General features: G+C 36.4%; 1 protein-coding gene across 6 annotated transcripts in view; it reads left to right on the plus strand.

Moving 5' to 3' along the window:
• PDE10A (phosphodiesterase 10A) overlaps window positions 1-15,660 on the plus strand; it is a 190,777-nt gene that overhangs the window by 132,629 nt on the left and 42,488 nt on the right. For 5 of the 6 annotated variants that reach the window (XM_080588459.1, XM_080588456.1, XM_080588457.1 and 2 more), the window contains 5 exons: window positions 5,721-5,861; window positions 8,517-8,672; window positions 11,337-11,387; window positions 12,654-12,712; window positions 15,257-15,308. In XM_080588459.1, the coding sequence (XP_080444585.1) occupies window positions 5,721-5,861; window positions 8,517-8,672; window positions 11,337-11,387; window positions 12,654-12,712; window positions 15,257-15,308 (459 nt within the window). The remainder of the gene's footprint in view (window positions 1-5,720; window positions 5,862-8,516; window positions 8,673-11,336; window positions 11,388-12,653; window positions 12,713-15,256; window positions 15,309-15,660) is intronic. The other variant, XM_080588458.1, reaches the window with a different exon arrangement.

Genomic DNA, 15,660 nt, shown 5'->3' on the forward strand with positions numbered 1-15,660 from the left:
TTTCACCAGGAAAAAAATTTAAAGAAATAATAAAAAAAATTTTGGGGCCAAGGTATGACAAGATGAGCAACAGTTGTGCTTCTTGTGGATTCTCTTATCTGTTGAAAGTGAGGAGTGCTGAGGTTTGTTTCAGCCATAGTAAAGAGGTTTAAGATAAATTGCTTTGTAAATTCAACAGACTAAGTGCAAGGCACCAAGAAATGACCATCAAGAGCCATACTATTGTGGCTTTTTGGGTACATATTAGTTTTGTTATGCATCTGAAAGCCAAATTTGCTGTTTTACTTGCAATTGAGAATGCTGTCATGATTATATTCTTCATGAACAGATTACAGTGCACGTCATTATGGATTCTTGTAGACTGAAAGACTTGTTAATATATTAGTTGTTAATTAGTTATTATTAATATATTATAGAATAGACATGAGAGATTACAATATGTTCATTCACTTAAAAGTCCTATGAAATATGAAAGGATGAGTTTTGTTACATTTGTCTGTGTTCACCAGTGGCCAGACCTGGGGGCGCTGCTTGATGAGAAGCTCAGCATGAGCCAGTAATGTGCACTTGCAGCCCACAAAGCCAACCATACCCTGGGCTGTATCAAAAGAGAAATGACCAGCGAATCCAGGGAGTGATTCTCCCTCTCTACTCCGCTGTCACGAGACCCCACCTGGAGCACTGTGTTCAGCTCTGGGTCTCCCAGCACAAGAAGGATTTGGAAGTGTTGGAACAAATCCAGAGGAGGGCCATGAATGATGATCAAAGGGCTGGAGCACCTCTCCTATGACAACACACTAAGGGAGTTTGGGTTGTTCAGCCTGGAGAAGAGAAGGCTCCATGTTGATCCTTCCAGTACCTAAAGGGGGCCTACAAGAAAGCTGGAGAGGGATTCTTTGTCAGGAAGTATAGTGATTATACAAGGAGTAATGGCTTTAAACTAAAAGAGGGGAGATTTAGATTAGCTATAAAGAGGAAATTCTTTACTCTGAGGGTGGTGAAGCACTGGAAAAAGTTGCTTAGAGAAATTTTGGATGCCCCATCCCTGGAAGTGTTCAAGGCCAGATTGGATGGGGCTTTGAGCAACCCAGTGTAGTGGGAGGTGTCCCTGCCCGTGTCAGGCGGGTGGAACAGGAGGATCTTTAAGATCCCTTCCAACCCAAACCATTTTTTGATTCCATGAAAGAAGTAATGTGGATTAGTACAAGTTTATGGACTAATTGCAGCTTATATATAGTTATGACAAAATGTGCATGTCTTTTGAATAGTACTGCACAGTTGGAATGAGATTTCAGATTGTTCAGTGACCTTGGAGATCAAGGACTGTTTGATAATGTTTAGTTGGTGGTTTGTCCTTGAACAGAGTCATGCTTTTCTACCTGTAGAGAGTAAGAAGGAATAGTTTCAAATGTAGTACCTGCTAGGTACTTGGAAGAGGTTTTCTTCACTGACCTCTTAACAATGTGTTTGTTTTTTTTTTTCCCTCTAAAAGAAACAAAATTTGAATCACTTCTAAGAAACTTTTCCATTTGTAGAAGTAATATAGTGTCCATGTGCTTTTTCCAGTAGCAAAATGCATATTCACAGCTGTACTTCTTTGTAGTAGCAACAGAGGGGTTTGCCAGCCAAACTGTTATTTACACAAGGACCCAGAAAAGACCATGCTGGCAAAAGCAACTTTTGCTAGCAAAACTTCATTGTGTAAACACAGTTTATTAGCCATGGAAGATCCAGTGAAGGCCACTTCTGGACAAGAATATGTGTCTGTGTTTTCTTCCTTTGTTTTGTTCTGAGGTATTTCTGAGAAGAGAAAGTTTTGTGTGTTGCTTTATATTTAATTGTGGGTAGGGCTCAGGAGACCAGTGTGGAGAAGCACTCTTTATATACATAATTTAAATTAAACAATTACTCTGCTTAGCATCACATATTGCTCTGTTGGCATAAAGAACCAAATATGTCTTGAGAAAAAGTAAGAAGAATGGTGTGAATAAAAGTGTTAATCTTTAGAAAGATCAGCTTTGGTCCCTAGTGTCCTGTTAATTTAATTTGATTTGTTCCACTACTTTGACTATGTAATTCAGAGGTTGTGTTTTATCTCCTGCATTTTGCAATACTCTGCAATATGAATTAACTTTTTGGTATCGAACATATAGTGTTATTATTCCTACTATGAAAGTACTACTTTAGTAGTAGTTTTTTTTGTTGTTTTGTTTGTTTGTTTGTTTTAATCAAAGCATATAGCTTAGCAGGTCAAATATTTGCAACAATATATATTTCAGTATTTCTGTGCCCTTAATGCCCTAAGCCCCTTAGTAGCTTCCCCTTCCCATAATGTACTTTTTTTCAGATACTGAAGTGCTTTTCTTGGATCTGTTATGTGAAATGCTCTTTTTCATTCTATTTAAGTACATGTAAAATCACGAAACTTAAGTTTATGAGGCAAGTAATAATAAAACTAAGTTTTCAGTTAAGAATTATATGTATCTGTATTTTATTAGATTACAAGAAAGTAAGAATAAATGGAGCTTTTTATTCTGGTAAATTGAGCATGCGTATTCTGGCAGATTCAGTGTGCCAATGCAATGCTTTTGTTGTTGTTTGTTTGTTTTTGTATGTTTGTGTTGCTTTTTTTCTTTTTTTTCTTTTTTTTCTTTTTTTTTTTTTTGTAGCACATTCTTGTACAGGGTACATAAAATAAACATTCTGGCTTTTCCCACGTCCTTGACTCTTAAAGGCCGCTCTTTAAAGAAGCTGTGAGTGTAAAAGGGTTTGAAGAATAAGATTGAAGTTTGGGATCAGAATAAACAGAGAAATCCAATATTTTCTGCACTTGTGCCATAATGCAAAACATCAGAATTAGAACCAGTATTATTAGAATGAGTCCAGAGAAGGGCCACAAAGATGACCAGAGGCCTGGGGCTCCCCTCCTATGAAGACAGGCTGAGGGAGTTAAGGTTGTTCAGCCTGAAGATGGCTCTGGGGAAACCTTATAGCAGCCTTCTAGTACCTAAAGGGGGCCTGCAGGAAAGCTGAAGAGGCTCTCTTTATCAGGGAGTATAGTGATTAAAAAAAAAAAAAAAAAAGAGGTAGACTTAGATTAGATATTGGGAAGAAATTCTTTACTCAGAGGGTGGTGAGGCACTGGAACAGGTTGCCCAGAGAGGCTTTGGATGCCCCATCCCTGAAATTGTTCAAGGCCAGGTTGGATGGGGCTTTGGGTAACCTGATCTAGTGGGAGGTGACCATACCTATGGCAGGGTGTTAGGACTAGATGGTCTTTAACGTCCTTTCCAACCCAAACCATTCTATGATCTTATGACGCTAAAAGGAGGTGTATACAGTACAAGTTCAGTAGAGCTACTCCATGGAAAAAAATCTCTTTCCTTCCAACTGCATGAGAAGTATGAAATAAAGTATGCTAAAATGTCTTGTCAGAGCTAAAATACTTTGTGGCAGCTTTATTTTCTTTTCTTAAGGTAGTTTAATTGCCATCTGTATCACATTAGTAGCACGTGAGGAACTGGATGGAAAACACTTTGCCTTGTCTTGTGGAACTTTTTAAGACTTCCTGACATTCTCCTTAACAAAACAAATAGTTTCTAGTTTTATCTGAATCTTGAGTGTTTTTCTTTTACACTCACTAATCACTGTAACCATTAGACTACTAAATCTTCTTGGATAAATTTCACTATTGCTTTGACCATGAATTCCATACTTTTCTTTGACCATTTGTTTTCACCTCATCCTAAAGTCCAACTCTCTCCTTCCCAAATGCTGTCTATTCTAGCTAAGATACCTTAATCACTTCAGAGATGGTGCATTACATTGCATCTCCTTAGTTTCTGAACATCTCAGTGTGTTCTTTTTTGGATTTCTTTAGTATGTTTTATGATGCACCATGCATGTTTGTAGAATAAGTGAATAATAATTATGAAAGGATACATCTCATGTCATCACTTCATTTTCTACAACTGAGAGTAGATGCAGAATTTTCACATACAAATGATGTGTTTTATGTTCTGTAATTCTATACCAAGTGATAAGACATGGGGAAACAGTCTCAATTTGCACCATAAGAGGTTTAGGTTGGATATTAGGAGAAATTTCTTTACTGAAAGAGTTGTGCAGCACTGGAATAGGCTGCCCAGGAAACTGGTTGAGTTACCGTCCCTGGAGGTTTTCAAGATAAGTGTGGATTTGGAACTTAGTAGATAGTTCAGTGGTGGACTTTAGTACTAGGTTAAAAGTTGGACTACATGATCTTGGAGGTCTTTTCCAACCTGAATGATTCTATGATTCTATGAAAACAGCCCCTGTTTAATAATTTACTCTGTTTCACAGGGCTCATGATGGTGGCTATTGACTTCTGAGGTCTGTCTCCGTTCCTTCATACCTGAGTTTTCTTTGTCTTGTGATCCATTGGGCTTGCTCTGACTCTAAATCATAACGCAAGGCATTCTGCACTCTGAGTAGTGATCTGTGAAATTTGTATTCAAATGGTAATTGGAGCCTCACCTAAAATAACCATATAAATAAAAGGTGTTTTTTTGTTTGCTTTTTTGTTTGTTTTTTAAATCTTAGTTCCTATCTGTGAAACAAGGATAGTGTTTCACTGCCCACAATACAAGGGAGTTAGAGACTACAGGCATAGTTAGAGATTGTGAGATATTCAAATACCATAGTAATAATGACCTCACAAGTCTCTCAAGTTAGGTAGAGGGGAGTGAAATAACAGAAATGCTATTGATTTCATAGTACATAGAATTCACTTAATTTCTTTAAGGAACCAGGCCCATAGATTTTATTATTATTATTATTATTATTTTGTTGTTGTTGTTCTTGTTGTTTCTCCTACAGAGAGTTAGCTATACATATAACGACAATTCCAGAGCAAAGCTCCCTGCATACTACTAAGCCGAAGCTGAAATCTGATTAGAAAAAAAAAAAAAAAAAGTTATTTTTTCAGTCTTTCAAGGCAACATTGCATCCAGAGCAACTGGTATCTACAGTACATGTGCACCTGCTTTTGTTTACTGCAACAGAAAATTTTGGAAACGATATATGTAGCAGAAGGATTAGATGTAATTACTATTAATTATCATAACCATTGATGCCATAGAATCTTGGGAGATGAACCCCTGTAACAGCTGTAATGAAAGCAAAGTCTAACATTAAAACAAATCAGTACAAAGGAGTGGCCATTCTTACTAGGAGCTCTAGTAATATGCTGTATAGTGTTGTGTCCCCTTTTAGTACAGGGGATGAATACAGTCACTTGGATTTCAGGAATTATAGTTACCAGAGCATTTTGAAATTACCTTTCATTTGGGTGAGATAAACAAGAAATTTAAAGCTTATCTGTACTTTCTGAGCATTCTCTATTGAAGTAAGTGACTGCATTCTAGAAAAAATCTTTCTTATAAGAGGTAATATTTTTCTGTGACTCTATGTATGATGTTCAAGGTAAACACAATCCAACTGATATAAGTGGTGACTGACTAGCAGAAGAGTTATTCACTATCTGAATATTGAATGTAGAATGGGATTTTATATGATTTTGAAAGAATTACATGGAGTTTTACCAACTAATTTTCATTTTCAAAAGCACAAAAACTGTTTCTCTTTGCATCACATATGTAGCACGGTAACTGTAAATGTAGCTATGCTCTCTAATTACATCTTTTTTCTCCCCCCCCCCCTTTTTTTTTCCTTCTAACTAGAGTCTGTGTGTATTTACACCACCAGGAGCTAAAGAAGGACAACCACGGCTCATTCCGGCAGGGCCCATTGCACATGGCACTACAGTATCTGCTTATGTAGCCAGATCCAGAAAAACGTTGTTAGTAGAAGATATTCTGGGGGTAAAAAGCTTTCTGTTTTTAATGAGATGAATACAACATATTAATGGGATGAATATTTTGGTGCTGAAATGTTTATTGAGCAGAATGTATAACAATATAATTTACATCTGTCTTGCTACCAAGGAAATAAGTTTGAATTTGGATTAGCTTCATGGAATAAATTCAGAAGATCTCATTCATTTTTAAATTTAAAGGTTTTTTATTTTTTTCTAACAGATTTTTGTTGTCAGATAATGGAAGTAAGGGTATTGTAGGTACTTGGAAAGGAAAAAACAAAACAAAACAAAAAAAAAAAACCCAACCCTACCAGTCAAAACTTCTGTCCTCTTGGTCTTGAAATACTCAATTGGTTTGCTAATCCCAAACAAGCAGACTTCCATATAGTTAATTAAAGTCTCATGCTTAAAAGTATGTCAATCACAGTTCTGATTATTAGACAAGACTTACAAATGTAACTGATAGCAAAATTCAGGAATTCGGGTCTTTTTTTTTTTTTTTTTTAATATTCAGAAAATCTGTATGTGATATTCTGATAACTCCTGGCACTCTGTATGTCTGTCTTTTTTAATTTTTTTGAAAGCTTTCATTCTCTAATCATGTCTATGCAGTTGCATCAAATGGGTAGTTAATTGTACTTTATGAGGACGCTTTATGATTGACTGGTTGTGAGAAAATCAAGACTGTTTAAATTGGTTACTCTTCAGTGTTTTCAGTACTCTTTCGAGCTCTTTTGATCTAGAATAAGAATCCTATACAGTGGTCAAAATGGTCAAAACTGGGCATTTCTATCTCTGTTTTTAAAAGTTTTTTTTTTTTTTTAAGTTATTATTATTATTATTTTAAATGCCAAATACACACGCTACATGGTGGACCTCTCAGGTGGCCAGGTGCTGAAGAAGGTAGCCCAAAGGGCCCTGAAGTTTTCCCGTACTGATGAAGGGATGCTGTTCTACATGTCGGGGGGGGGGGAGCAGACACCACTTTCTCTGTAGTAGCAGTTGGTACTTACCTGGACTATAAAGTGTTTCTATGGTGTTAGTGTTTTTCTGTCTATAACATAGACAGACAATAGACAGGCTTAAATTGTCACTGGTAATTTCCAATTAATGTCACGATAGGCTTGTATATTAAGGTGGTATGTGTTGATTTTACATCCTTAATACTAGTGGGGAAGAGTTTAGAGGTCTTTGTTGTTTTACAGTATAAGCAGATTATTGACAGAACTCCAGACAAATTTCCTCTTTTGAAGTGACCGGATGGACATAGAGAACACCTAATGTACCCCAATGGGTTGTACTAAGAAGAAAAGGTTAACTTCCTTTCACTGTGAAATTCAAGTTGTGAACCTCTGCGAAGGCTATGCAGAATGGCAGTTCACTGCAGCAGGGGACTGGCTTCTTTGATTCCCAGTCTAATTTCCCCACGCTGGCCTTTCAGTTTGGTCCTTCTTTATTCTGTTAACCCCTCCAGAAAAGGAAGATTAATTTTGGTGACATAGTTTGCCTTCCTGTGATTTTAGGATGCAAACTGACTCGTCAACCCTCTTTTGTGGAAGAAAGAATTAAAAAGTGAATGCAGGAGGCTTGTGTTGAAAAGTGCTTCCCACTCTCCATTGCATTCCAGTTTGTGTGAAGCTGTCATTTGTTCTTAGACTTTCAGGGTGATTGTCATCTTAGTAATTAAGGTAGAGATTACTTGCTGTTTTCTTTGAGAAAGGAAAGGATTCCCTTCCCCAGTGCAAGTGGGAGCAGCCATGAAGAAGAGAGAGTTTTCTTAAGCAGAGTCTACAGGGAACATCTAGTACGAATCATGTACAGAAGGACTGTGCGTAACCAAGTGCTTCTGGCATGCTTGAGGTCAGCTAGTTACTGCCTCACCGACTATAACATCCAGGTAGTTTCTCTGGTCTTTGTGAGTTTTTATTCATGAGGAGTTGAAGTTATAAAGTGTTGCATATTCCCTACTTAAAGCAAATGTTATGCATTTGGGCTTTTTATAGCAGCTGGTAGGTTATTTTTAACATTTATTCTATAAATTGTGCATGGGCTTATTCAGGATGCATAAGCAAGGGAAGGAGAAATACTTTCTCTCATGTAATTTTTTTCTGGAAAATATTTTTCTCCTCAGGAGTCAGTTGAGGATTATAACTCTGTATAACCTAAAGCCTTAGCCTCAGTTTTTGATTTTTATCCTCTTGCAAGCACTGCTGGCTGCTTGGTAACGCTGAAATCTGAGCAGCCCACTTCATAATTACAAATGCTCTAGTTTTCTTTTTTTGTTTGTATGTTTCTTTCTTTCTCTCTTAATCTGGAATGGCATTAACAATGAAGTGTTGGTTTGCTGCCTGTGAGATTAGAAAAAATGCATTATAAAAGCAAACCTGAAGCTAATATCACAACTAATTCTAACTTTGCATCACTAAGGTTATCTATACATATAAATTGATGCTGAGAAGATTTTTTATTGAACTTTGCTAGTAAATGTCTTAATGCTACATGTAAATTATGCTGGGAGTTATGATATTTAGTGAATTTTATCATTAAATATATTTTCCTGCAGATTTGATCAGTCAAGAGGGGGAGAAAAACACCAATTTATCTTTTATATTAATGTTATGATATTTACGTTTTATCAGATTATGTTTACATTTTCTAGGATGAACGATTTCCTAAAGGTACTGGACTGGAATCAGGGACTCGTATCCAATCTGTTCTTTGTTTACCCATCGTCACTGCAATTGGTGATCTGATTGGTATCCTGGAGCTTTATCGTCACTGGGGCAAAGAAGCCTTCCATCTAAGTCACCAAGAGGTGAGGCACCACTTTCCAGAATTTGTTCTGCAATGGCCAGCACTCCAGCCCTCCACCCTCCAAACTTTCTTCTCTCGCTCTTCTCTTCTGTGTTTTATACTTTTTTCATATGTGAATTTTATCATCAAATATTTGTCTTTATTGATTATAAACTCAATACAAAGTCATTAAAGAAGTTAATGCAAAACTGCCAAATAAAGCGTATCTATGCAAATGTACATCAAATGTCAGAAAAATGAAGTTACTTTATACACTCAAGTTACACTGGGCCTCAATTTTAACTTTCCAGAAAAAGCTTTATTTTACAGGATGGAAAAGATATTTTAGGTTGATTTGTTTTTGATATTGTTTCTCAAGGGGATGAGCCCTATTGTGGGATATAATTTTGCTATGTTGTTGCAATCGTGTAGAAACTCTCAGTGTAAGGTCTTACAGGAGAAAGTGATTTTACTTTAAAATATAAATGAAGCAAAAGAGATTTCACTTATTTGCATTTATATTCTTATATCCACACACTTGCAGGCACCAAGATGTGTGTGTCTAAGTGGTCCTTTCCAAGAGTCAGGCACAAGAGATGTGGGTATCCAGATAGTCTCTCCAGGACTTCTCTCAGGGACATGGAGAACAAAGGATGCCACCTGCTGAGTCCTCTTGTCTCCTGGTTTCTTTCTAGGTTGACAGCCATGTGGTGGTTTTGAGTCTGCCTTTCTTTAGCTTTTAGGAGCTGACATCTTTTGTCTCTCCAGTGTGTCCTACCTCTGTGAGTCATCAAGATGTCCTTTTTGACGTGTCATCACTGTCTTTTTTCTCCTGACCTAGATGTCCTTCGAAACTGTGTGTGCATATGCTGGTACCTGGAAGACCCGCTAATCTAGATGCCATCACTACATGCCACTCATAAAAGCCTCTTCTACTATTTTTCATTCTGGTGTTTCTTCACACAGATACTCCCATCCATATCCATTTTCCCATTTCCATGACAGTTCTGTATGCTATATGGTGTACTGTATTTATATAAGGCCTGTGCAGTTAAATTGTCCACACATGTCCATTTGTCATTTGACACTGAGTTGTTAGCCAAGGACAAATGAATCTGAAAATGGATTAGATGTCTCAGAGATTATTGCCTTGTTATGTCCCATCTACATGCTAAGGTGGCTCAGAACTGTGCTGTTCAATTCTATCTGTACATTTCCTCTGGGAAATGAACCTAAACTCAGAGATTAGGACAAAATGGGGTGAGTCTTAGCAAGGTCTGTTGTCTTGATAGTGTTACGAGATGTACCGCGGAGCACAAATGCTATGCAGTTTATCTATACTGAAGAGTAATTATTCTTATGCAAAAAGCAGAAAGCATGCCAATGAGAGGTATTAAACTAGTCCTCCCAAGGAAGGAAAAAAACTAGTAATATTTGTCAACCATATATTCTGTTTATCAGTAACCTAAGTAGCTTAGTGGGATGCAGATATTTATATATTAGCTAGGCGGTCAGCACATGTGTAGCTTCAGCCTCAGTGTCTCAGCTGGTGTCTTTTTTCCAGTACATAGAGGTCATGGTAGGGGACTGGATTAGTATGGTGGTGTCAGTGTCCCTGTTCACAGAACAAAGAACAGACCATACACATACCATGCTTCATTAATTCAATAATACACACAATGTATTTATTTTTTAAAATTTTATCCTATTACATTAATCAATCTACAATTCAGATAGTCTCAAACGTGCATTGTTCTGTGCAAAGCAGTATGAATCTTTTATGTTATATTAAATACCTTCTTTAACTGAATTTCATGAATGTTCTACTTGGAAAAGACAGACTACTAAATAAAAGTATTTTATTAGTAAATTAAAAATATTTAAAGATCACTTTCTGAGTGTTCTAAAGCATTCTTTTTGTTTTCAGGTTTCAGAAAGCCTTTGAATACCATTAGCAGTTTTTATAAAATCTGTACAATGTGTTCTGCTTAAAAAAAAAAAAAAAAAATGAAGGACATGAGGAGGGAGGGAATGCAGCAGCAGACTTTTAGTACTTGTGTCCTCTGTGTTCTTATAAAGCTTATGTGTTTCAAGGACAGGAGATTATGCATGGTAGCACATCTTAGTTAACTGCAGTTTACCTGACATTTGCTTGAAATGTTGCCTGGAAATTGTCATGCTTTAAAACACTAGTCTTGCAATGAGGGATCAGATCTATTTCTTCTGCCACCAAAATGGTAGTGAAAGAGACAGTGCCTGTTTACAGCTGGAAATAGTTGTGGCTGAAGAGATGCAGCCTCAGAAAGATGTTATGAGATATTTTATTTCTATAACAGATGTCTTTCAAAAAAATATACATAACATAATTTTTAATGTCCTTGATTCATGGGACATTTGTTTTGATGCTATGTTTCTGACCTGATGGGTTGCCAATAACACTGCTTATGAGCATTGATAACCATCTTTATGACACAGAAGTGGAGGAATGTTCTCCTGTGTCTGAATGCATCTTACTGATACTGAAGCTATTGCAAGTATACAGAGACTTTCACAAAATAATTATCTCCTCACAAATTGTTGCTGCCTGTCTGTCTAATTCACTCAGCTGTATAGAGAAAACTATCATTTAAATTGTGTGACATTTTCAAGGTTTGTTCAGATTTGTTTGTTTTCTCTTTTGTTTCAGGTTGCAACAGCAAATCTTGCATGGGCTTCAGTAGCAATACATCAAGTACAAGTAAGTGTGGGTTGGTTTTCATTTTTCCATTATGTAGCCCTTCTGCCAGAACTTGATTAGTAGAAATATGGATTATTTTCAAACTTAAATGGGGTCACTACTAAAACATCGATTTAAGGCCCTTCCCAGATCCTGGGGAAAGTATGCTAAAGTTTCTGGTGTTTATTGATCCTAGTTCTCTCCACTTGCAACCATGGAACAAATGAGTTAATAAATAACATTTTTATTATTCCTTTTATTTTAAAGGAAAAAGAAATTTTAGTGAAGTAGATAGATAATTATTAAAGTGGAATTGTAACAACTTTACAGTGTTTTTTTTTCCTTGGAAGAAGGCAAATTCTAGGCCACCTGGTTCCTCCCATAGTAATCAGTTTGCAATTATTAGGTATTGCTAGCTAAGCCTGCTTTAAGCTATCCTTGCTAGCTGCTTCATGGTCCTCTAACTACTCTAACTAAAGATGCGCCTAATGAAGCTCCACACACAGCTAGCTCCTGTAGCAAATCCCAACAGCTTTACTGAGAGGTTTTGTTCCTTCAGCTAATAGAAGATGGTAACACTGAATCTAAACATATTCCATCAGCTTACAGAAGATGCTGAAACAGGTTCATCTGTCAACTCACAGAAGGAAGATTATTACATTATTTTTTTCAAGATATCTTTTATGCACCTCACAGAAGACTCTCACAAAATTTCCTGCTTTTCTTTTCAAGACTAATATTTGCCACCTCATTGCTGGAGATCATTGACTTCATTTAGGGTGATCATTCACCTTGGTACATTCAGGAAGAATTTGCTGGCCTTGGTTATTGTGCACTAGTAGAATTGCAATTGCATGCAGTTGCAATTTCTCATCACTTTATAATACTGACTCACTCTTTAACAGAAGTCTTTCACATCTAAGAAAACAAAACTTAGAAAACTTAGTTTTAAGCCTGTTCGTTGTTCATTTTCATTCCTCTCCCTTCAGCTCTTGCAGGCCAAAGCAGAAGACTCACCATGCCCAGGTTCTTGCTTGGGAAGAATGTGGGACTTCTGATCTGGGATTAGGCCTTACCTATTAGGCTACTAAACAGATAGCTAAGATTGAAGCCCAGCACACAAATACAACTATTAATTTTATACAGTGGTGTAATATATATATATATACACGCACTAGGAGTGGTATTTTTTAAATACAAATCAAACGGGTAGACCACATGACTTCAGGTTCCCTCTGACTTCAGTGTTCCCTTGGAACAAACGATAATGTGATCTTTCTTCCACAGGTGTGCAGAGGCCTTGCCAAACAGACTGAACTGAATGACTTCTTGCTTGATGTATCGAAGTAAGTATGATTTGCACTATAACCTCATCAGTCTATTTTGATGAGCTTTCCAATCTGAACAGGTGCGGAGAGCAAGAAAACTTCAGCACAGGGCTAAGAATGAATGATGTGGGTGGCAGTGGTGTATTGCTGTTAAACTGCTTTGTTCCTATGGCAGAAGAAAATGTAAAATCCAGTTATAATGTACAGAATTTGTTTACTCTTGTGGTCTTTAGCATGTTTTTTTACTTGTTTTTGTCATCCCCCCCCCCCCGGATTTAAACATGGCCCTCCATGCCAAAGTAACAACCAGGCGTCGTTTCTTTTCAGGGTCAGTTTTAGAAGGTTTGAATGCATTTTTTGAAAATTGAAAATTTAGTCAATTTGCTTCAGCACTTCCCTCCTTATTTTTTGACCTCTACATGCATGTATAAGTATATATGCATAAGTATACACATGCATAAGTATACACACTTCAAGGCTATATCCTTGAATAATCAGGACTGCCACACAGTTGTTCTTCCTCTGTGTTTTCTGGAGACTCTGTTTTCATTTTCAAAGAACTGTAACTGGGTATGGTATATGTTATTTTAATTTCTCATCCTGATGAATGAAAGATTAAGCTGAAAACCCTGTAAAAGTATGAAAGTTTGTTCTTAGACTGGTGAAGTCAATTTGGTGTTCTAGGCAGTCTTCTTGTCCTTCATCCCTTTTCCTTTGTTATACAAGCATCTTTAAACAATAGAGATAGTAAGTTAAAATAATAATGGGTTGGTGGTATTGTTCTTTGGGTCTCGATGAATAGTTCTCAAGCTGATAGGATTAAAGGGTGTCCAGCAAGCCTCTGCCATAACTCAGAAATGCAAATGCAGGGAGTTGAATCACTTCTGCTGCAATGGGAGATGATAGAGTGGAGGAAGGGGCCTGCCTCTTGCATGGAGGGCAAGTAGGCTGTACCCAGATGTTTTGCCTACATTTTGGTCCCAGAAATAATTTTTTTTATTATTATTATTATTATTTCAGCTTAGTTTTAGAGCATATCTCCTAAAGACCACTCTCATCATTCCCTTGCCAGAGCTATCCTCTTGCTGCAGTGTCTTGCACCATTACATTCCTTTGCACAGTCATTGTCTGTTGCTAGCATCTGTACTGAGCGAGTTTACCAATGAACTCTGGGTTAATCTAGCCAAATTTAGTGGCTGGCAATTTACTTTTGGTACATAATACTGACTTTGTTTTAAAGAATTTTGTATTTTAAAATTTTAAGATAAATTTACAATAAATATTGCAAATATTTAATAGGTATTCCTGTAAGCAAATACCCTAGCTTTATCAGCTGTTAGAATATTTTAGTTTTAACAAAAAAGAAAGCCTATGCTTTGAGCCAAAAAAAATAGGAGCATCATTTAATAACACCTTTATCAACTTCATGTAGGTAAAGAATTGCACTGGCAAGGAAATACTCAGTTTGCTTTTAGACACGGTCTGTACATGTTCTTACATGGAAAGAGGATTTCCTATTCAATGAGAAAATTGCTACCATGCAGTGTCACTGGGACATCTTCTATAGCATTTTAGAAAGGGCAGGGTATACAGTGCTCCACCTCTTCATGTCTCTGAAATTGTAAGACATTGTATTATATACCTATATTACATGTATTATATACCTTCTTTTTCACTAGACCCAAACAGAAGTGAGCTGTATATATATGTTCAAGGCCATGGGACAATGTCTTTCTGTCTCTTGGGAACATTGTAATCCAAGGGTTATTAAGACTTGGCATGTGGAAGATTTAGACTTCTTTTTTTAATAAGTTTGACCTTTATCATTCAATGTTCTTGACTGTCCTTGGACAGTTACCACTTCACTGTGAAACTGAGATAACGTTTTTGTTTTTTTTTAAAAAGTCACAAGATTAGTCTTCTGCAACACTAATACACTAACACCTGGGCTAATAAAGAATACTCATTAAGAGTTTCATAAATTGTTGCTTTTAAATACTATTAAATAGTATTTAAGTAGAATATGATATGAATTTAGTTACAACACATAGTATTTACAAGTTCTCAGTACATAATCCTCTATGCATAAACCTAATGAGATATTTTGAAAACATGTAGATAATGTTATATATCTGTAGTGAACAATGGAAGTGAACAATGGTTGTGTTTTTTTTTTTTAATGTATATCTTCTGGATTGTTTTCCCTTTTTGCTTCTCCTTTTAAAATGTTAAGTGTGTAAAAGGTGGCAAAGTATTTTGATACCTTTTTGGTGTTGCCCAGTCAGGGCCTGTTCAGTTCAAGGCAGGCAATGTTTGGTAGTCTTTTTCTTTTCCTAAGGAGTTCTGTTATTATTGAATAATGGCTTAAAGGAACAGATCTAGTAGGACCATTGCTGAATTCCCTTGTGCAATGGAAAGCAAGTAAATGGTTTTCAAGGTGCAAAAGTTTTTTCTCACCTATTTCAGTTAACTGTTAAGTTATTGTGACACAAAAGCCCACAACAGTCATTTGAGAAGTGTTTAACTAAATGCAAATATTTACTGAGCCTTCTTTCTCTACAGAACATATTTTGATAATATAGTTGCAATAGATTCTCTACTTGAACATATAATGGTAAGTTGTTTTTTTCACTTCGAATTTGTTTAATCTTGGTTATTAAAGTCCTCCATTCTCTTTCCTTAAAGTAAGACATTACACATCGTCGAAATGTCTGAGCTGTTTGTGATGGACACATAATACAAACAGAATTAACAACTCTATATGGAAGAGGAAAGTAAGGTGTCAGCTCAATTTTGATTGTTGCAGTAACTTCATTTCACAGCTTTCCTAAGTAATGACACAATACTGTCCCTGAGCTATATCATTACTATTGTGTGTTGAAGGTTTGAAAATTGTAACAAAAAGGTTTCTGTTTTTCTTTTTATTTCAGCCTGTTGTTCCTTTTTCCTAAATTCAAATTTTCAAC

The sequence above is a fragment of the Anser brachyrhynchus genome, assembly GCF_964034855.1.
Source record: "Anser brachyrhynchus genome assembly, chromosome: 3".
NCBI classification, from domain to species: Eukaryota; Metazoa; Chordata; class Aves; order Anseriformes; family Anatidae; genus Anser; species Anser brachyrhynchus.